This window comes from Melospiza melodia, chromosome 8 (assembly GCF_035770615.1).
Source record: "Melospiza melodia melodia isolate bMelMel2 chromosome 8, bMelMel2.pri, whole genome shotgun sequence".
NCBI classification, from domain to species: domain Eukaryota; kingdom Metazoa; phylum Chordata; class Aves; order Passeriformes; family Passerellidae; genus Melospiza; species Melospiza melodia.
In genome coordinates this window covers 12292303-12314643 of record NC_086201.1, presented here as the reverse complement: position 1 = coordinate 12314643, position 22341 = coordinate 12292303, and the positions used below count along the sequence as shown (strand labels likewise).

Sequence of the window (22341 nt, the reverse complement as noted above, 5' to 3'; positions counted from 1 at the left end):
TTGAATCTGATTTTATTGGCCCAACATTGCAGAAATCATTTCAGCAATGGCCCAGCTGACACAAAGTGTCCAGCATGCACTGGTGTTGTGTTATCCCCTAGATGTCAGTGTGGTTTGTAACAGGATCCTACCAGACATCTCTGTCAGTTCAGCTCAGGGGATGGCTGGGTGAGGCACTTCCTCCTCCCAGGAGGGGCAGTGCTGGTGGGTACCTGGTGGGCTTTGCTCTGTTCAGCCAGGACTGAGGCTGCTTCCAGACACAGGCACAACCCGTCCTGTCCCTGCCCCAGCAGTATGGGAGCCATAATGGGCAACCCTGAGAATCCAGGAGAAGGAAGATCTTGAAATATGAGCTGTACTCCAGACACTTGATTTCATTTTCCACTTTGTGTTTCTGTTGCTGTTGCAGTGCTGGGATTGGCCGGACAGGGGTGCTGATCACGATGGAGACAGCCATGTGTCTCATCGAGTGCAATCAGCCTGTTTATCCTCTGGATATTGTAAGAACCATGAGAGATCAAAGAGCCATGATGATCCAAACACCTGTGAGTATCATCCCTGCTGTTCTGGGCTGCAGAACAATGATTTCCTGTGATCCAGTCATACTGGATGGGTTTTTAATGCACTTGTTGATCATAATGCAGAGATCACCTTTATCCAGTGTAGCTGTAGCCTTGGCTCCAAGTAAAAATAAATTCTTAAGGCTATTGGAAAGGAGCAATTCTTTAAATTTCTACAGAGAAAACTTGAAAAAAGGGCAGCAGCTGTTTCAGGGATACCTGGCAAATAATGACAAAAAGGTCAATTTTAAGCAGTGTAAAAATCACTCAGAGAAGAAAGAAGGAGCTTAATTCCAGGTGTTAAGAATGGGAGTAGTATAAAAGATAAACACAGAAAGAACCAAAGTATGCAAGAAAAAACTTTGGTGATGAAATTCAGTGATTTTATGATGCCTTAGTTGTAATGGAAACAAGCCTTAATTATGCTCTGTAAATGACTTAAAGGGAAGTGTTCAGAGAAATAATATTTGTAAAAATCAGTGTGTTAAATCTAATGTGAGATGCATCAAAGCAATCCTAAGTCATTTTTTCTTTAGTCTAAAAAAAATAACTTACTACAGGATTCTTTTGAGGGTTTCATACCTTAAGATACCAGAACTTAAGGTTTAGGTTTTGTGAGATAATTCATGTATTATATTTCAGATTTGTGAGAGTTTTAGAACAGATTTAGAGACTTGTTATTCTATCAGTCAGGTATTGCTTATCTCTAAAAGCAGTTTAGTGTAGTGTTTACATTTTTAGAAAGTACCTAAAAAGGGTGAAAAGTTTGAGTGGTGTTGCCTTTCAGAAAGAAAAAAAGAAGATTGGATTTTTGGTTGTTCCAAACTTTGGATGGTTGCAGGTTTTTTTATTTTTTTGAAAGAGTAATCATGAGTAATTGGTGTAGTTTTACTCACAGTATACAGCATTTAGAGAAAAAGCATCTTGAAGGAGAAAAGGCATTAGATCCAGTATTGAATCACAATTACTTGAAGGTATTTGCTGTAGTAATTTTCATGTTCCCGCTGCTGTTCCTCGAATTAAATTTGAATAAAATTTTTTTGTTCTTCAGAGAGTATTAAGGCTGACAAAAACTATGTATGTGTCTCCATTTCTAGTTCATCAGTCATTCAGTGCTGCTGAATTTGTGTTCCAGTACTCATGTTTCACTAAAAAGTTGTATTCAGGTAGCACAGCAAGGATGAGAAAGGTGATGATACATGAAAAATAGCAAAGGGTGGCTCTTGCTGTTTGTGACAGCTCTTCAGGATGGATAGCTGTCTCTCTAACATATGTAGAGGGGGAGAAGGTGTTATTAGTAAAGGTAGGAGTTGCAGTGGTGAGAGTTCTAACTGCATTTTTTCACAGTATGTGCTCACTATAATCTAGTGTAATATAATCTAGTTTCTTAATTTTTCTTAGAAAACAAAAAATGTCAAGGTTCAGTGAAAAGCGGGTGTTCAGTGCATCGGAGGGAGAAGCTCTAACACAGAAGCAGTTGGGGTTTTTTAGGTTCCGTGCCCCTCCGCCGCTCCCGCTCCTCCCCCGGCGGCCCAGCCGGGCCCGCGTGTGCCGCGGTTCGCTCGCTGTCCGCGGGGGGGCGCTGTGCGCGGCCGCTCCGCCGCCCTCGGGCGCGCCGGGGACAAACGGGGATTTACCCCCAAGGAGAGAAATGAATGTTTCATGTACACCCGGCAGGATGGCAAACAATCGCTCTAGTGCTAGATGTGTTCATAATCTCTCAAGATCTGACATCACTAACTGTTGCATAGAGAGGGCTGTTCCACAGCACTGACAGTGCAGCTGTGCTGGAGTTCTAACCAGCATAGACTCGTTGTGCAGGATGCAGTGTGAGTTGTGGTGCTTTGCATTTATTTCAGTTTGTTTTCATTATATTCTAATTTGATTGCTGTCGGGTTTTTTAACTCTTATTTGAATAAAACAAACTGTTAGTCCCCTCTGTGTATGCAGGTGCTAGACTTCAATGCCTTGAAGAGTTATACGTTATATAATGTTAAGAAACGGGAGGTTTGGGTTTTTAAAACATGAAACATTTCTTTTAAATCAGATTCTGACAGGGAGGTGCCAGTAACATGCCTGAGTTAATGTAAGTATGAAAAAGTGCTTTGAAACTATGGCTTCTAAATCCAATGGCATGGAAACCTCAGGTCAGTGAAATTTCAGCAAGGAAATAAAGAGGAGAAAATTGCTAAATAGGTGATGTTGTAATAGTAATACTGGGGTTTTGGGTTATGACTTTCGGTATATATTTCAAAGGGCCATTCATCCTATTCTTCTGTTGAGAAACAAAATGCTTTCATCTGAAGTTCCTTTTGGATTATGTTTCCTAAACTAACTTTGAAACACAGTTCTTGGCCTGTCAAGAGAATGGGGTGGGGAAATCTTAGAGGCCTTTTCTGTTTCCAAATGACATTTTTCAATTACATTTCTTTTCAATTTACTGAATCTACTTTCCTTTTCAGAGTCAGTACAGATTTGTATGTGAAGCTATTTTGAAGGTGTATGAAGAAGGATTTATTAAACCTTTACAAGCATCACTGCATAAGTAAAGAGCAAAAAACCTATGATATCAATTGAGGAATCCTGTCCTCTATAATGAACTGGCAACATTCTTTGTGCCATAATACTGCTTGCAGGAAATGATAGTGAAGTACAGCAAAGAATTGACAAAGGACTTTGAAAACTTCAGCACTGTTGCACTTTACGTTGAAACAAAATCAGTCTCTGAAACTCTTCTAACCTTCATCTGTTTGAAGACTTTATTTTCGTGATTTGCTCCGAACAAACCATGGACTGAAAGAACTGATTGTGTTCAGGGTAATCGCTGATATTTCATTGTAGTGCCATATACTGCGCTTCTGGTTGAATTGCTACAAACAAGGCTTGGAATTATTTCACTCTGTTTTACACCCATGTCTCTTAAAATGAAAAACAAATGAAAAAATACACTAAGCCATGGTCTTTTTCCAGTGCTAGGTTTATTTACTATGTACAGACTCTCACAGTTTTGTTTTTTACAACATTAGCAATATTGCCAATACTAGATAGATACACACTGCCTACTGATGCAGCACACTTTGTCCTACACCCTGACTAGAGACCAGCTGGTTGTTAGAGGAGAGCTGGCATCTGTTAACCCAGCAGTAGCTGCATAATGCCCACTTACCAGCATCTTGTACAAATAATAACAATAAAAAATTTAAAAAACCAACACAAAAATAAACAGCATTTCTTTGGCACAGCTCGTGTGTCATACACTGGTGTATTCTGATTTGTGTGACTTCAGATTATGTGATGGGAACTAGTGCATGCATTATGTCTTAACCCCTTAAGTGCCTTGAGACTTACAGCGTACATCCAGTGAAAGGCACTCATGATTTCATGGGGGTGGTATTGTCCTGTCATATTTATCTTAATGGGTTCAGATTTTTTAAATGGCCCTTGGTGCTTGAAGTATGTTACCACAAGGGGTCATGGAAATACCATTCCCTCTTTTGTTATACAAGTACCTGTGTGCTACTCTCTGTAGCAAAAGCACCTCTGCCAACTTACTGAATGAGCATTGTATGCTGCTGTGCTGTAATTATATCAAAAATCTGACACATTCCTTCATTCCTTCCAACTAGTAACTTACTAGCATCTTACTACAAAATGCTGATAGGTCATTAGAAGCTGATACCTTGTTTTATCCTTTTATTGAGAATAGCTGTTTTACTCGATTAGACATAACTCTTTAATAGCACTGATAATTAAGTTGAACTTACAATCAGATGTGACTTAATTCCATTACCTTCTAACTAACCTGTTCAGTCCTCATAGTTGATTTCAAGCCATGTTCGTACAGGTCTGCCTTTTATTTTATTTGTTTGGAGGGGAGAAGGGAGGAGAACACTATGAAGTTACCCCAGAACTTAATTTTAATTTCATAATGACCCCAGTCGCCTTCTGTTATGCTTGTGCAAAATTGTTCCAGTTGGTATGGGTTGCATCTTATTTAAGTAGGTAGAAGATTTGTAAGAAATGTCTGTCTGATACAGTATCTGAGCTCATTCTAAAGATGCATAAGTGTCCCCATTTTTAAATATTTTTCTAGTATAGGAGAAACCAAGTCAGAAGCAAGGTACCCAGTGTAATATACTGTAAGAAAAAAACAGTCACTTATTTGACTGCCCTCTGACAGCATAATTTTGTGCCCTCTATTTAAAAGTTTTAATTTATTGTATTGGTTTCCTGAAAATGTTTATCCATTAAGTTTTGTTGTAGGCTATATATATAGCATAGAATTTAAATGGAAAGTTCTACGCTAAATAATTTTTAACTATTGAAGAATTATATTGTATAATATACTTTGTTCTATGGACATTTGAAACAGATCAGCTATGAACTATTAAATGAAAAGGGATTCAGGCAATGTGAAATCCTGGCTTATGACTTAGTAATGAACAAGAACTACAATGCCAAATGAAAGAGAGTTTTAAATATTTTTAGAAAACAAAATAATATTAGGAGGGCTGTGGCCCTGTTACTTATATTTCTAGATTTGATGCTTAAATCAATGTTATCCCTCAGTGAAAAATAAATTTTACAAGAATCTCTGGATCTGAACTGAACTGAAAAAGAGTAATATGGTAGCTTTAATCTCAGTTATATTTTAAGCCATTTGCTACAAATAAAAATTCTTTTTTATAATTCTTTAACTTCCATATGATGAGGTCATTAGCTGAGTTACTGGCTAGTTAGAAGGTTATATTGAACTCAGCACTTAATGTCCAAAAAATAATTTTAAAAAAATCATCCATTATACTGAAAGAAATTTTCTTCATAGTTAAGTTGTAAACAAAAATAGCATTTGCCCTGTTATCCTGAGGGAAATCAGAAATGGAGTTTATGCAGCATTATATAGCATTGGTATGTCACATATTTAAATATTCTTATGTAAAATTGCCATAGCAGTTCGAGTTCAAAAGTCCCATTTATACCACAATTAAGTGTGGGATGTGTATTGGTCATCTGTCATTACTGTTTTGATTACAAACACAGGCAAGAATAATAGATTTCCTCAAAATTTTCCTCTGCACTGACTTGTAGTTTATTATCTTGCTGCACTGGGGAAAAAAATTGAAACAAAGTACCTATTCTTAATGAATTGGCCATTAGCAACTCAGTGGCTTTTGGCTGTTCCAAAGCCAGGATAAAGGTAACCAAAAACTGCTTGGGAAAGAGAATAGCACTGAAGCCTTTCTGCAGCATAAATCACTCATTTAAATTTTTCTACCTGTTGTGGTATAAATGGCCTTTAAAATATTTTTATATGGCCAAAAAAAGCAAAACTGCTTAATATTTTACTTTGGGTTATGAAGATCTGTATCATCCTTAAGAGTTTTTTAAAGAAGTTTTTGTATGTTTCATGCTGTACAAAACATGAATGTATCTTTCAGACATAATGACTTATAGACCTATATGTGATTGGTGTTATGACTGTTGGATTTTATGAATAATTATTTTCATACCATTTGATTAGGAAAAATGTTGGGTGGGTGTGGGAAAGAGTATGTTTCTAACACTTCCATGATGCAAATCCAGTTAAAGAAAAACAAAAGTAGTTTTCATTGTAAATAAGAGCAATATTATGACAAATTTGTGCCAATGTAAAATGTTAAGATTTTTGGTTTTACTTTTAGGTTCAGATTGAAAACTACCACTACCATCTCTTGTTTAGAATGGATTTGAAGGGGGTTTTGTAGTAGAAAGACATGGGGCTCTAGTGGGGGCTTTAAGTGGTTTTTGGGAGCATTTTTTACTTTTGCTAAATATGAAATAATATATAGGTGTTATTTAATAACCACCTACAGACTGTCAGCCAGTCCACTTTGAGAAATAGTGCATTAGATATCCCAGGTAACTGAGGGCTGAAAATTTCATTTATCCTGACCTTGGAAGCATTTGGTATTTTCAATCACTTGTAGGTCTTAAGCAGTAAAATATTGCTTTTATGCATTTTATTTTTATCTATTCTCTCCCCGTTACGAGAAAGAGATCGCCTGGGGATTTTTCTCACTAGATTTAATGCTAGCTGACATTTCTTCCACATTGCTCTGTTAAATCTCAAAAGCTTATATGCCATAGAGATAAAGCAATAACACTTCTTCTAGAATATCTGATTACAGTCTGGCACACCATCTAGTACAGAAAGGCTGAGAAAGCAGTTGGGACATTAAGGAACATGAGGAGGTTGTTATGGAACTTGTGTAGTTGGCAACTTTCCATGGAGACCTTCCAAAAAGCTTCATGGTACCTGTGGGAGGGCCAAAATGCAGCAGATGTGCTGCAGTTGTGCTACCCAGGGAAACAGGACGAAGGGAAGGTCTGGCACAGAGCTGTTGGAGCTCCAGGCATGCTGTGGAGCTGAATTATGTGATTTTTTTATGCTTATGCAGTGTGTGCAGGTATGTGGGTGATGTTTGGTGGCTCAGGGAATTAGCATGAGCATGAAAAGCTCTACAGATGCACCAAGCCAAGCAAAAGAAGGTTGTCAAGTACATGTGCTGTAGTTCTGACTGTAGAGCCACTGTGCAGGCAATCAGCAAGCCCCTCAGCCCTGAGGATAAAAGGAGTGATTGGTTATGGTCCACATGAAAATTTTGCATATTTGGACTTCCACCAAGTAGAGGAATGATGTCCTCTAGTATCAGTTGCAGTCTTTTTTGTAGCTCACATCTCAGGTCCCCAGTTAGCTGGGTTGGGTGTATTTGCCAATTTTAGTGTACCCATCTTTTGTCTTGAGACTGAAAAAGTTCTTTCCCATTGCTACTTCTAGTGCTAGGATCCAGTATGAAGATCTGGTAAAAACATATTCATTGATTAACTGTGGATCTTGCATGAATATGCAGGTATTTATAATTAGTGGTGATTTGGAAGCTGTTAGAAGGAGGAAATGGTTGGTTTGTTTCAGTGTAACTGTTCTGTCCAGTCTCTGTTATCCCACTGCACTTAGTCACTTGTTTGTTTAGAAGTCTGCAAAGAATGCCAGTTCCTTATCACTGGATTTTACCCCTGTGCTTGTTACTCCCACAGATGTCTGTCTTTTCATAGGACTTCTCCTGCTACAAGTTTTGATCTGGTGCATAAGCTGTAAGTTCTGGCTATTGGCTTTGGCATGTTTTGCTGATTGAGATTTCAATGGTAAAAAGGAGACATTAGCAACTTTCTCAAAAAAAAGCTGAAATATTCCATTTTTAAAATTTAGACATTTTGATTAGTAGCCTTATTTGAAAAAGCCACTAAAATGTCTGATTCTAGTCTGCTGTAGGAAGAATGATGGTTCACAGACTGGCTGGCAGCTTGTTAGTTGTGGTATTTCATATTTAGCAAGCTTACACATTTTAAAGGATAATTTTTTTCAAAGTGTTTTGATGTTTGAATAGTAGCACTTTATGTCATGCTTACTACTGACTGAACTATTGGACAAAATAAATTGGGTTTGGAGAGAGATGCTTAATGGGTTTCTGTACAGAGATGATTTGGCTTACACCCTGGTACGAATGCTTGCTGTTGTTGCAGCCATTTCTTGTTGATTGTTCACGTGTTTCTGAGGGATTTTCAGAAAATAGATATTAATAAGATAATTCTATCATCTCAATTTTCCTGTCTTAATACAAATATGACGCCTACATTTGGGGAAAAAAAAAAAACAAAAAAGGAAAAAAAAGGTGCAAATAGAATCTTACAGGGTACTTGTAAATTTATGTGATCTCTCTCATCTAGCTGCAAATTAGCTATGTTTACTGTAAATGTTTCCGCTAAGCATTATTTTTAACATTAGATCAATTACCTGGAAATCAGGTTTTTTTTTGTTTTTTTTTGTTTTTTTTTTACTTAACTTATTTGAATTTTGATAACTAAAGATAATGCACAACAAAGTTTAAGGAAGTTGTTACCCTTTTGCACCTAGGCCAGGGGCCTGAGACATGAGTGAGAGGGTTAAACAGTTTATGTTAAGCTGTTTTGTTTAACTAGAATATATCCACAAGGACTAGACTGTAAATGATCCAGTGCAATTATCTCAGTACATTGGGGCACCACAGTAACAACCCATAATAATGTTACAGGAAAATTAAGGGAAGAGAGTGAAGGTTTTATCTTATCCAGTGTATCCAGATTTGTTTTCCATTTGGTTTGCTTCATTTACCAGTGATCCCATTTTAACCAGTCAATTTGGCAGGGCTGTTTGTGTAAGGTTTGGGGTTTTTTTCTGTAACAGGTGCTATACTATGTGTAAATACAAAGGGAAGAGTACTATTTAGTTCCATCATTAACAATCAGATGGTGGCAATATTTTTGCCAGTTACTTCTGGTAATTAATTTGCATTTCCAGCTGTGGATTTCAGTTGTCAGATTTCATCTCAGTTTCATACTGCTGAATGATGGACTGCAAGTGTGGAGTAAATCATCTCAGAGTTGAACAGCTCTTGCATTGTTTAGACTAACTCTTGTGTATCTTTATTAATACTGGGGGGATGCAAAGGCTCTTCCCATAAGTAGACTTCTGCCTATAAATTTGTTTAAAAGCACATGAGGGGGAGGGAAAAAACAAACCAACAACCTAAATGCATCATCTTGGCTTAGCAGCCAGGGGGGTTGATGGAAAACGATGGAAACTTGAAATTGGTCAACACTGGACAATGTGAAAATAAATTCAGCTTTTGTCACTGCAGCTACTGTATGCTTTAAAAGGGCCTTATGTATTTGTCCTCATTTTGATAAAATTAAAATTCTTGCCATTAAAATTATACACTAACTTCTACTGAAAACCAGCAGTTCCCAGGATAAATATGCTAATTAACATTTAACAAGTCTTGTTTTAGTCTTAAGTAAAATTTCATTCTATTATGTGAAAAAATGCTGTTATGCATATTTTGTGGATATATTTAATTTCAGTTGACAAATAGTTGTCTAGGTACAGACTTGAAAATATATATATAGTTTACTTGTGGATCTTAATTGTTTAATTGCAAAATAAAGATGTGCTTTAGTAATTTAAAGTTTAATTTTTTTGCGATTTTCTTGCTACTGTACACGTGGTTTTGCTGTGCCACATTTCTTTGTGTCTGGTGCCAGATAATGTTCACCTTGTATTTTCCTTCTTGACATTGTATAACATAAATACACCCCTGTGGATTGTGCATTAGAAGAGGTTGCAAACTATCAGGAATTAAGTTGCTCAGTTAAAGCATCAGCCCAAGTTTTTGCCTGAAAATATGTAAATACTGCAAGATCTGCTCTAATGGAAAAATAACTTTTAAATTACCTTTTATGCAGTGAGTGTATTTGAGATAGTGTTCAGCAGAGATGAAAATCTGATCAAAAAGCTGAGGGTATGAGAAACACTGATGTGAAGAACAAAAACTCCAGATGGAAGCTTGTGATGAAGTATTTGCTGCCACAAAGTGAGGGGATGTTCAAAACAAAAGTGGGTAAAGATAATGAAAGGACTTAGGACACAAAACAAAATTCTCGGGAGGGATGAGTGTCTGAGACCCCTGTATGTTCTTAATTCCACTGATAAATACAGGACTTTAAAGTGAGGACAGGGTGTTTGGATTTGAAGTACAAAAATATAAACCAGTGGGAAAGCACTTTAAGGACAAAAACAGATTTAAGAAGAGGTTTTTCAACAGGAGATTTGTTTAAACTGGAATAGGAAGACTGGATATAAGACAAGTAGCAGATAACACAGCTGAATGTGTACTGTGCACACTTGGACTGTATCTGAGTAGCAAAGAGGGAGGAAGGAGCAGACTGTAATTACAGGAAGAGTAGCAAGAGGGTGGTGTGAAGTAGAAATTGCAAAAATGAGCAACTGAGTTATTGTATCACTAAAGCTACAGGAAGGACATAACCTTTGTGAATGGCTGGAAAGAAGCTCAATTTGAGGAATAGTTGAAGATGGTTAGAACATTTAGGGACAATGTCCAAGAATCAGGGAATTCCCTACAATTCTTTGTCATGTAGGAGAATGTGAACTGCTGTAGACTCAGTAGGCAGGAGACTCCCATTTACCTGGCAGATCTCCACTACCAACTAAGCATCTTTGATATGCAAACCATTGGTTAGTTGATCTGAGAATTCATCAGATATCTGCAAACCCTCAAGATAAATTATTTTTCCACATTAAATATAGTAAGATTTTGTATGGTTTCTTTGGGAACTTTATTGCAAGCTCCCACAGATATTTCATGATAGGCTACTGAGAACAAGCATAGTCCCTGCTCCTCTGATAAAAAGTAAATATCTTAAATTCTCCCCCGTTTTGTAATCCACTTTTCTGAATAAATAAACAGGCACATGAATGTGAATCTCACCTTTCCTCAGAGCTCGCCCTGCTCCTCCCAGCGGCAGGAGAGTGGCTGTCAACCTGTTACTTCGTCAGCAAATAGTGGGCAATTACCTGCCAGCTTTTTTTAATTTTTCCCCCATTTAAGTAAATGACATCAAAGGAACTCGATGCATATTCAGGCACTGGAGCTGAGGTATTAATGAATGTGGGGTTCGTGATGCCAATTCCACTGCCTGGCAGGGACTGGCTGGTGTCAGCCCGCGATTCAGAGCTGAGCATAAAAAATGTTGTGTTATCTTTAGCCCAATATCTGATCTCCCAGGCTATTAGATAGGCTGGAGTCGCAGTTATCCCGGGATTTTGAGGTGTCTGGAGCTCCTTTACGCCGAGTTTTGTCACTCTTAGCAGACATTACGCACGAAAAGTTTAATATTTCTTTTCCTCAAATACTGACTTGGACGCAAATATTTATGTAATAAAAAAGCAGAGTCTAGTGCAGCCCTCAGTAATTGCTGCCGAGGAGCGGGGCTGGTGCCCCGGGCTGGAGTGACTCGTTAGAAGAGCGATGGGAGCGCGGGGCACCGGCACAGGCTGTGCGGCTGCATTTAAAGTACAAAACTGCATTTTGTAGTCGCTTATTTCAGTGTATAAATATACACTGATTTAGTTATAGTAGTGAATAATATACAGTTAGTTCAGTGTATACATATTAACGGTGTTCGCTTGTAGACGGCTCTGCTTGATTTAATACACTGCTACTGCTGCTCTTTCAGGCACTGTTTAAAGATAAGACTTTCTTACAAATGTTATGGTTTAAGCGCGCGTTTACCTAAAGGTTCGAGCTACCGCTGGGCAGCCTAGGGCTGGTCACAGTCCTGGCCAAACCACCGAGGGGAAACCTCCACGCCTCATTAGCAAAAACTCCAGAACTTTTGGGAAATAACCTGAACGCGTCCCGAAAGCTCAATCCCCAGGGTGCCCCATCCCCAGGGCCGCCCCGCCGCCCCCGCTCCGCGGCCCCTCAGCCCGCTCCAGGCTCCGCGCTGCCGCCCCCACCCCCCCGGCCAGCACGTGGTCGGCGCCGCGCCCCCCCACCCCCCGCGGCGGCCCCTCCGCCGGGCGAAACCACCTGGCACGGGAGGGGGGCGCCCCTTCTCCACCGGGCCCCGCCCCGTTAAAGGGGCGATGGGCTCCCGGCGTGGCGGCAAGCAGAGTGTTCCTTGTCCCGTCCGGCTGCTGCCTTCCCTTCCCGCCGCCCTCCGCCTCTATTCCCGCGCCGCCATCGAGCAGGAGAGCACGGCCGGGAGAGCCGCCAGGTGAGTGAGGGCGGGGGGAGGAAATGGCCGGCGCGTCGCTGCCCGTTTAAGGGCCTCCCACGTCGCTCCGCCATGTCCGGCGGCCCGGCCCCTCCCGGGGCTCCCTCACCGCCCCCCGCCCGCCCCCGGGGCCTGGAGGAGCCGCCGCGGGGACGCTCCCGCCGCCCCGCAGGTGAGCCTGGCAGGTGGGGCCGGAGCGGGGCCGCGGGGCCGGGGCGTTATGTAAGGGCGGGGGTCGGAGCGGGCGGGGAAGGCGCTCGGTGGGGCCGGGTCTCGTGTGGGGTCGCCCCTCAGGCTCGGGGCTGGCTCCCCATACAGCTCCGGGTGTGTGCCGGGAAGCGCCGTGCTCCAGGGGCGCTCGCCGGTCCTGCCGGAGCCATTCCTGCTGGGAGAGCTGGGAGCGCGGCTCTGAGGCGGGAAGGGTCGCTTATCGCTTGTTTTCGATGGGAGAGGTGGAGCTGTGAGCCGGGAGCGCAGCCGGTGGTATGTAGCGCTCAGTTGCCTCCCAGCTGTGCCCCATCACCGTCTCTGAGGAGCGCGCCGTGGCGTTTGTGTTATTGAAAGATTGCGGAGAACAGAAGGTGATCTGCACGATCGCTGTGTTTTCCCTTAAGCGTAGTTTCGTGTATTCCCAAGAAGTCACCCAGCCGTCTTCAAAGTTCTGAGTTGGGGTTTTTTCAAAAGTCTTTTTCAAAGACTTTCACAGCCAAAGACTGTGGGTGTTTAAATAAAAGTGAAAATCTGTTTGATCCTTGACGTTTCTTTATCAAAGTCTAGGATTCTCTAATAACTTTATTGCAGTTTTTTTTTCGTTTTTATTTTTTTTTTCTGACTCGGTTTGAGGTTTGTTTGTTTTGGTTTGGGGGTTTTTCTTCTGTAAAAAACGTAACCCTGTTCATTTTCTCTGTTGGATTTTGTAGCAAAGATGCTGAGCTTTTTCCGCCGCACGCTGGGCCGCCGGTCCATGCGAAAGCATGCGGAGAAGGAAAGGCTGAGAGAGGCCCAGAGGGCTGCGACCCACATCCCTGCAGCTGGGGACGCCAAATCCATCATCACCTGCCGAGTGGCGCTGCTGGACGGCACCGATGTCAGCGTGGACTTACCGGTATGAGCGATCCAAGTGGGTTTTTGAAATACACTTGGGTTGTGTTATTCTCATGTGGATTGCTGTTTGCTGTTGGCAGTCGGCCCCGTGCCCTGATGTCCACTAAGTTGCTGCTCATGAAAAGGTTCTGAAAGAATTGTAAACTTTGGCATTCACTGAAATTCAAGAGTGTTTGCTGGATGTCGTCATGCCTTACACACTGAATGCCTTCTAATGTTTTAATGCAATTGTTGTGCCAGGGCATAACTTGGAGAGAGTAGCCTGTTTGGTAAATTGGGTTTTCTTTTTGGTGAGCTATCTGTTTTGACAAAGAAGGTGAATCTCTTGGTGAAGCTTGTTGAAGAGGGGGATGAGCAGAAGTACCAGCAGGAATTTCTGTGTGGGTTGGGTTTGGTTTGGTTTTGTGTCAGAGGTGGATGCAGTTTTTAGCGCTAACTTGAGAGGGGAGGGGAAGAGGAAAAATCTGCTTCCTTCCCCTCCTCAGGGCAGATTGTATAGTAGGGATTGTCTCATGGCATAGTGCTTTATTCCCAGTGAGGTGTTAGCCACTGTTTTACATTTCTAAAGCTTCCTTAATATGCACGTGCCTGTTCTGCTTGCCTAATTACATACCTGGTTTTGGCCAACAGGATGAGCAGTAGCACCAGAAGTGATGTGCTCTGTTTTTCCATTACCATGTGTTGTAGTTGTTTGTGACTTGTTTTAAGCTCACAGAGCTGAGCATTAGGAAGTTAGGAAGGTGTGGATCTGCGAGACCTGACTAGTTCCAGAGGATTTTGGCTGCAATCTCAGTTGTGCTGGTGTTGGAACTGCTGACTAGAAAGAAAAGCCATTTCAAGACTGGCTGCTCCACACAGCTCTTTCTTCCCTTTCTTTTTTAATCGTGCAGTGTTTAGGCAGTGCAAGGAAGTCAGCTTGATTGAGCAGTGCTGTTGACATAGCAGAAATAACTTGTGATATCCTGAACCCCAAATAATCTAGAGCTGGAGAAACCCTTTGACATCTTTATTTGCAAAGTGACTGTACAGATAGGCGTTTATAGAGAGTGGTAAAGTCAATTTGTACATCTCTGAAGCAATGTAATGAATATATCCAGTGGTGCTTAGTGCCTAGGATGTTTGATTTGAGGCCAGGAATGCCCACAAACACTTAATAGCAAGAGTTAACACTTAAAAAGTGCTCAAGTTTAAATTGGTGTTTCTGCATGAGCAGAGCAGTAATCTTTGGAGCTGGAGCCGGCTCTGTAGGCAAATTCCTGGTGGCTCCAACAACATTTCTAAGGCTTTGAGGAGCATAAATTGAACCTGAAGAGGTGTCACAACCTGCCACCTGGCCTATAAATCTCAGGCCAGGGTGCAGTAGTAACTATTTACTTCTCTAAGAAACTCTTTTCACTCCAGATTTTTTTCTTTGAAAGCCAGCATGGATCCCTGACTGTGAACATCTGAGTTATGAGTAACAGTGACCAAATTGATGCAGCCAGATGTGGTAATTACAGTGCATCGTCAGTGCCTGACATGTACCAGTTTCTTCAGTGATTAAAGTACAATAAATTAAAAGTAAATTAAATGTTTCATTTCAGACTTCCTAGAGTGTTTATTCTTGTTTCTCCACTTGCATCATTCATATTTTGAGGTTGACTCTTGGAAAGAAAAAAGGGTAGGGAAGACAGGGGATGAAGTGGGGAAGGATACAAAATCCTGGCAAAACAACATCACTTTCTAAAATGTGAAGTTTAAATTAAAAATACATGTGGGTATTTTTTTTCTTTTACAAAGATTTCTTTGAGAATCTTTGTGCTCTTTTAGCTAAGATCTTTTCCAGGACTGGTACTGTTACTTTGTTGGCAGTAAATTTGAACTCTTTCTCTCAAAGAGGTGCCCCCTGCTCTGCCAGTTGGTTTGTGCACAGTTGCATTGTCTACCTAAGCACTGTGAAAATCTTTTATTAAAAAAATAAATAACAAAGCTTTTCTTAAGAATGAATCACTTAGCAAACAGGTTAGTTCACAGCCAGAGAAGGGGCTGTCTAGGCAGGAATGAATGCCATACCTTTTTAAATCCATGGCTACACAAATACTTTACAGTGGCATAAGCTGTTGCTGCCACAGGAAGAAAAGATGTTGCTTTCGTTATTGCGTTTGTCCTTGTTTTCTCATACCCCTTGGCAGAAGAAACAGCATTTTAGCAGCCAGGCAGTGAGCTAAGTCAAGAAAATGCTGTGGCTGAAAATAATCAGTATAATTTCGTTATGGAGTTTCCAGCTGGAGCGATTCTCCAATCTGGTTCCCCATGTGCCTCCCCAAATGTGGTGAAGAAGCAGTTAGAGGTGATACCAGGCTCAAGTTTGCTCAAAAAGCTGTTGAGCTCTATCCTGTTTTTTACTGAGAAGAGTATTCTGCATTTACAGTCATTGATAGAATTGAACCTGAGATTGCTGGATTTCTCCTTAATTAAAAAAAAGAAAAAAGGAAAGGCAAAAGCAACAGCAAGAAGCAACCACAAGGGACGTTGCTATGTAAGCCAAACACATTTGAGAATCATGAAGTAGCAAAGGCTAATATTTTATGAATATTGACAATGAGATGGAAGGGGCAGGTTGTAAATGATGCAGTTGAGATTTAACCTATTAGACACAGAGCCAGGATTTGAGCAGTAACTCTGCTTTTTGTCCACTGATCTTATCTTTGGTATCTGTCAAGCCACTTAATCTTTCTGCTTTTCTATGTCTTCTGTTGTTTTTAATTAGAAAAATGCCTGACTTGAACTTTTCACCAAAGCTGCAGTCATACACAGTACATAGACTGAATTCTTGCAAGAATCTACTCCTTTTGTAGCTATGTCAATGACTGAAGAATGTCAGTGTCATGTGTGCTATTTACTGACACCTTGGTATGTTTAAAATGGGAGGCATGAACTTAATGTGAGTTATCAGTGTTTTTTTGGGGCAGATTGAATGATGTCAGACTTCTTCTCACAGCTTCATATCAGATTTAAAGTTGCTTTTTGACCTGGTAGTTTTCCTCTTACCACTCTTTTGAAGCTTTGCATTCAGCCATTTTTACAGATTTATGTGCCTAGTGAAACACTAAGAAGCTTGTTACTTTGTTAATCTTTAAAAAGTTTTTATAAAATAGATGTTGTCTGTAAATGCTGCTGTGGATGTTATACCTTCTGCTTTTCTGTTAACTTGAGCTCAGCTTGGAGAAACATCAGGTTGTGCTTTTTCTTCCCATTGTTTAAGATCCGTGGGTGGAATGTTTACTGAGTGGAATGAGTGGTGAGAGGACAAGAACTCTGTTTTGCTGACATCCCTTATCTCACTTTTCATCCTGTTCCCATGCAAAACTAAACTACATCTTCCCCCACTGCACCTCTGGAATTCCCAGGGCTCAAAAGCCATGAACAGCCCTGGTTTATTACCTGAGGATTCCATCAGCCACTCTGGTCTGTCAAGGGAACCCTTCAACAGCTGCAATATCAGCTCTCTTGGTGTTTGTGGGGAAAGACAAGTTGGTGAGGGGGAACTTGAAAGTACAAAAAATTTTCATCTGGGCTCACCAACAACTTATTAAATAATTAGGAACAAAAATATTTGCCAACAGTTTAAAATAAAGTGCTGTTTTAAGTAATAGAGAGCTCCAGAGGATTTTAAAATCAAAATATTTTACAACTGAGTTTTTGTTTAGTCAGTTCTATGCTATCTATAGTAGTAATTGGGAGAGGGAAAAGATAACGTAGATAGAGGGAAAAATGATAATATAAATAATGTAAATATGGGCACTTGAAATACAAAATTTTTGGATTGCTTTTTATGGGGGAGCAAGGTCAGCCTTACAAGACAGACTGTAAGTGTAGGGTCTTTGTCTTCTCTTACAGCAGAACTGCACTTTGTGGAAGCCAGCAGTGTTTCAGTAAAAAAACCTGACCCTGCCTAACCCACAATTTACATAATCTTCTCATGGATAATGGAGCATTAATTGTATTCCAGTTTCTGTACGTGCAAAGTTTTAGGTAAATGCTTCCTGGTGGTATAAGATGAAAGACAGAAATTATGAGAATGGATGCTCTCTCTGAGTAGCTTTTTATCTTGGAATATTCCTTACTTACACATGCATGAAATTTGATATGGAGGTTGCAAAATGAGATGGTTTTGTCCTTATTATAATGAAGTATCATTAGAACAAGGTATTGTATAAACCAGTCCAGTGGTTGTGTGTAATAGTGGAATTGAACTAAGCTGTTTAGACTTTTGGAGTAAAAAACAAGATGAAACAAGGAGTATATCTGTGGTGACTAATTTAAATAAAAATTAAGAAATCTATCTGGAATGTAAAAATCATTAACGAGCGCTAGTGGCTTTTGTTTGGAGAGAGATGATTGGTGTTGATCTGACTGCAAGATCAGAGATGCATTGTGGTAGTTGATTTTACTCAATAATCCACTCTAGTTTATTAAAAACTTTTGGAATATTTATGGCCACTTGCTGAATATTTGTGGATGTAGATATGAAATGCAAAATGCTCTTCCTGGCATGGATGCTGATTAACAAGAAAATCTAATACTGCTAAAAATGCTGGAAAATCAATCATCAAATAAAATGAGTACTCTGAGTGTTCAAGGCTGACCTCTAAAGTTTCAAAATAAGCTCAGCTGACAGAAGTAATAATAACATAAACATTTGAACGTGCCCTTTTTTGTGTGTGCTAAGGCTATAAAGTTTTGGATTAAAACTTTATTTCCCACGTGATCTTCTGTCTGAAAGTATTGACATGCTTTTGAGTGTTTGCTTAAACTTCTGAAAGAGCTGTAGGGGACTGAAAGTGGAGAAAAAGATTCGTGAGCTGCAGCAGAGGCGCTGCTGTCTGTGCGGTGGGAGGGGGCCGGCGGCAGCGCAGGGTGAGCCCGTGCTTCCTGGGGTGCCAGACTGCGATCCTGGCTGAGATGGAGCCTGAGCCTGGGATGCTGAGTGCCTGTGAGCAGTGTGGGCTGTGTGCCCTGTGCCTGTGCCCTGTGAGCAGCACGGGCTGTGTGCCCTGTGAGCAGCACGGGCTGTGTGCCCTGTGCCTGTGCCCTGTGAGCAGCACGGGCTCTGTGCCCTGTGCCTGTGCCCTGTGAGCAGCACGGGTTGTGTGCCCTGTGAGCAGCACAGGCTGTGCCCTGTGAGCAGCGCGGGCTGTGCCCTGTGCCTGTGCCCTGTGAGCAGCACGGGTTGTGTGCCCTGTGAGCAGCGCAGGCTGTGCCCTGTGAGCAGCGCAGGCTGTGCCCTGTGAGCAGCACAGGCTGCCTGCACCACGCCCTGCTCACAGCCCAGCTGCTTCAGGGCCGTGGCAGGCAGGCGTTGCAGGCTCGGTGCAATGCTCCGTGCCCTGGCACTGGTGGAAAGGAGGGAGGAAGGGAGCAGCTGGCAGCAATCTGTGCTGCTTGAAGAGAAAATTGTTTGGCCTGCAGTGTGTTTGGCTGCCGGAGTGTTTCTGGGGCTTGTGCTGCAGGCTGGTTTAGTTGCCTGAAAGTTTCACATTCTTAACTCACAGCAAATTTTATCTGGAGTCCTGCTTTCCTGCTGAGCTGCCTCTGCAGAGAGCTCAAAGGCTTGGGACTCTCTGGTGCTCTTAATCAGAGTGCTCGTGAGCAACCTGCAGGTGGAACACCAAATAAAACTGAAATGTTTGACAATATAATAGGAGAAGGCATTTAATCTGTAAACCTTAATACTGAACAAGCAATGTGGATATATTCTGTATTAGAAAGAATTAAAAAATGGATTAAATCAAATTGGTAGTTAGAAGATAAAAATTGTCAGGAACTTGAAACAGAGACTTCCACAAAACAAACTGTCAGACATGAATGTTTTGAGGCTTTGTCTTATGTAATAGGGTCAATAAGCCTGAGCACAGTACATTAAAATCCTCCTACATAGCACTCTAATGATTGTACAGTTAGGATGGGTATTGAAAGAAATTATTTATGAAGATTTTTGGGAAATGCCTTCTTTCTCCAGAGAATAAAAGAACAAAATATTTAATCACAAATGCTTACCTTCCTCTACTTGTGAGACACTGAGTAAGTACAAGAATTGATAAGCTGTCTCTGGAGGTAGAAATTCTCTCCAGCCTTCCAGCCTGCAGGGTTTTATATTCACAAGTGTGTATAGCAGTGTTAAAAACTGAGGATAAATGAAAGAAGCACTAGAAGAATTAGTGTTTTGCTGCCAGTGGCATATTTAGATGAACGAGAAAATTGACTGGAGAGTTTGGAAAAGTTATTTGCAGGAGTGGTGCTTGGTGTTTGAGGAGAGGAGCAGCTCTATTTGTAGGTCACAACTTAAAGCCATAAGAAGATCAGGGTGATACAAATAATGTGTATTTCTAACGCTGCCTTTGTAACGATAAGGGGTTTTAACCCTCCAATTCTGCAGCAAACTTTAATGGTGTTAACTATAGACAGACACCTTTTGTGTCATATTGATATGAAATCTTCTTCCTTTAAAGCTCACTGTTGAAGCTTGCTCACTGTTGAAGCTTAGGTATTTGAAACCTGTGGTTTCAGAGAAGAGGATTTACTTCATTTAAAAAATGGGCAGGCTTATCTGCTGCTTCTGTGCTGCTGTGGTCTGCAAACATGCATAGGTGACATCCTAGCAACTGGATAGCTGTGAGTCCTGAATAGGGACCCATACCTTCTCTGTGTGTGTGAATGGTGTATTTCTACGGAAGCTCGTATGCATATGAATGGTAACCCTCCTGATAAGTTGACAAAAACCAGGAAGGAAAGTTTTTGCCACTTGGTAGCTATTGAAGACAATAGCAACTGTTGGTTATTGTTAATAAAATGTTAACGTGATAATTTGAAGAAATCTAAACAAAAAGTACAGCTGCAGAGATGCAAAGAATAGTAAGTTCCATGAAAAAAAATAGATGAATAAGCATTACCTTCAAAGTTCGTCCTGTATAGGGCCCTCCATTTCTTCACAAAGAAATAAACAAACAGGAGGGGTTATTTTCTGATAAGTATTTTAATTAGCACATTCATTAGGCGGGTATTTTGATCTTGGGGGGTTTTTCAAGTTCTGGAAAAAGAATAACTACTTTGCTGCGATTTCAAAAACGTGAAATGAGCCATTCAGCTGGTGCTCACCAGCGCAAGCTCCTCTCCGGTTACCCTGAGCTTGTGCGGCTCCTCCGGCGCTGCTCTGGTACTGAAGGAGGCTTTGGCCTTTGATCAGGCAGGTTTGGGGCCCCTGGCTGGCTTCTCCTCATGGATGCGTGTCCGTGACATGGCCGATACCCTGAGGCCGGGAGAAGAGGGTACAGATGCCGCCTTTCAGGTTTTAGGCAGCGGCTGAGGTGCCTGAGCCGAGGAGAACGTGCCGGGATCGCCTTACCGGCAGCGCAGGGCCGAAGCAGCGCGCCGCGGTGAACACCCAGCCTGTTGCTGAGCTACCGGGCTGAGCCCGGCCCGCGGAACACCCACTCAGGCAGCAATTGCAGTTATTAAGAGCAGCAGGAGATGTCATTAGTTGGGAGCATCCCTTTCATTGGGAAAAGGGGGGGAGGGGGCGGGGGCCGTGTGATTCATTCCCAAGTGATCAGAAGATGCTTTTATCCAGTGTGGCAAAACCAGGAGAGGTCCTGCCCTATGTATATGATGTATTTTGTTTACATTTTCCTGTTGTTCGTTCTCCTGCTGTGAGATGTTTGCTGTTGCTTCCTAGAGAGAACAGCAAACTCTGTAAATCAAATAGTCAAGTTTTACTGAATTGCAAACCCATGAGAAGTTTAATTTGTGCCCTGAAGGGAGGACCAGCTACTGGCTGGACTGCTTGTGAGTGGAGTTGTTAATAGTTCAGCAGTAACCATTAAACAGTTGGAAAATATTTGTCCTTTGAGTGTAACCTGAGCCCTGCTATAAGGGAAAGAAAGGAGAGGGGGGAAAAAAGCATAGCACAGCAACAGGATAAAAATGTCACTTTCACAGAATCACAGAATATTCTGAATTGGAAGGAACCCACGAGGATCATCAAGTCTAACTCTTAATGGCCCATATAGGGATTGAATCCACAACCTTGATGTTATTAGCACCATGTTGCCATGAGAAAGTTAGTTCGGTCAGTTTCTTGCAGGAAAATGTAATAAAAGTCTATCTTTGCTCTTTGAAAACTCTACTCTTGAGATCTCAGTTTTATGAGTACAAAGAAATTAATTTTGATTCATGAAAGTTGACTGGTTACAAAGCATTAATATTTTTGGTTGCTATTTGTTTAAGGAGGAAGGACTTAAGTAAAGTAAGGCATGTGTGACACTTCTGCTGAGTTGCACTAAATACAGCTGCTGATGATTTAAGTCATATGCAAAGTAGTACATAATTAATTCCATGTTGACAGCCCTGGTGATTTAAGTCAGAGAACAACCAGAAGCCCTGCAGATCTTTCCACAGCTGCTCCACTGCTCCTTCAGGGGCTTTATCCCACATCAGTCTTTCAGGGTCCAGTTAATCTTCGAGTCCTCTGCTGAGATTTCTGAAATGCCAAACACATTCTGAAACTAATCTGACACTGCAGAAATTGAAGTTTTGCTCGTGGGTAGTCTGAAGTAGTATGTGTAGTATTCCAGGCTGGAGTCAAAGTGCTTCTGTCACCAGCAGGGAATTTGCTGAGATAACTGGTTAATTCCACTTTTTAGAGATGACCTACAGAGGAATTGAAAAGGACCTCAAATGTTCCGCTCAATAAGGGGAGATTTTCCACTGGTTTTAGACAAGCTACTGAAAGCTTCATGCAACATAGAGTGTTTTCCTAGTTTTGCTGTTGCAGGTGCTGAATTGATTGCACTTGTATTATTATACTAATGATTAAGTAGAAGATATCCGGTGTTGGGAAAAAATATCAACAGTTCCATGCCTTGGTCTTTCAAGACTGGGGCTACACATTCTATTAATGAAAGAAAGGTGTGGGTTTCTGTGTGTAGATGGTTTGCCTTAAGGTTTCTGTTTGAGCTGGTGTCTCATAAATCTGTTATTGCCTGAG

At 41.2% G+C, this 22341-nt stretch overlaps 2 protein-coding genes across 8 annotated transcripts in view; both read left to right on the top strand.

Annotated features, from left to right (window-relative positions):
* PTPN4 (protein tyrosine phosphatase non-receptor type 4) overlaps positions 1–9601 on the top strand; it is a 109400-nt gene extending 99799 nt beyond the window's left edge. Inside the window, exons 26-27 of the mRNA XM_063161812.1 lie at positions 410–545; positions 3023–9601. Coding sequence (XP_063017882.1) covers positions 410–545; positions 3023–3109 — 223 coding nt within the window. The 3' untranslated portion in view covers positions 3110–9601. The remainder of the gene's footprint in view (positions 1–409; positions 546–3022) is intronic.
* A 2474-nt stretch (positions 9602–12075) lies between these two features.
* Positions 12076–22341, top strand: part of EPB41L5 (erythrocyte membrane protein band 4.1 like 5) — a 52891-nt gene continuing 42625 nt past the window's right edge. For 3 of the 7 annotated variants that reach the window (XM_063161811.1, XM_063161809.1, XM_063161807.1), the window contains exons 1-2: positions 12077–12212; positions 13133–13317. In XM_063161811.1, the coding sequence (XP_063017881.1) occupies positions 13138–13317 (180 nt within the window). In that variant the 5' untranslated portion in view covers positions 12077–12212; positions 13133–13137. Of the gene's footprint in view, positions 12213–12320; positions 12385–12578; positions 12794–13132; positions 13318–22341 lie in introns of those variants that run through there. The other 4 variants (XM_063161810.1, XM_063161805.1, XM_063161808.1 and 1 more) reach the window with 4 other exon arrangements.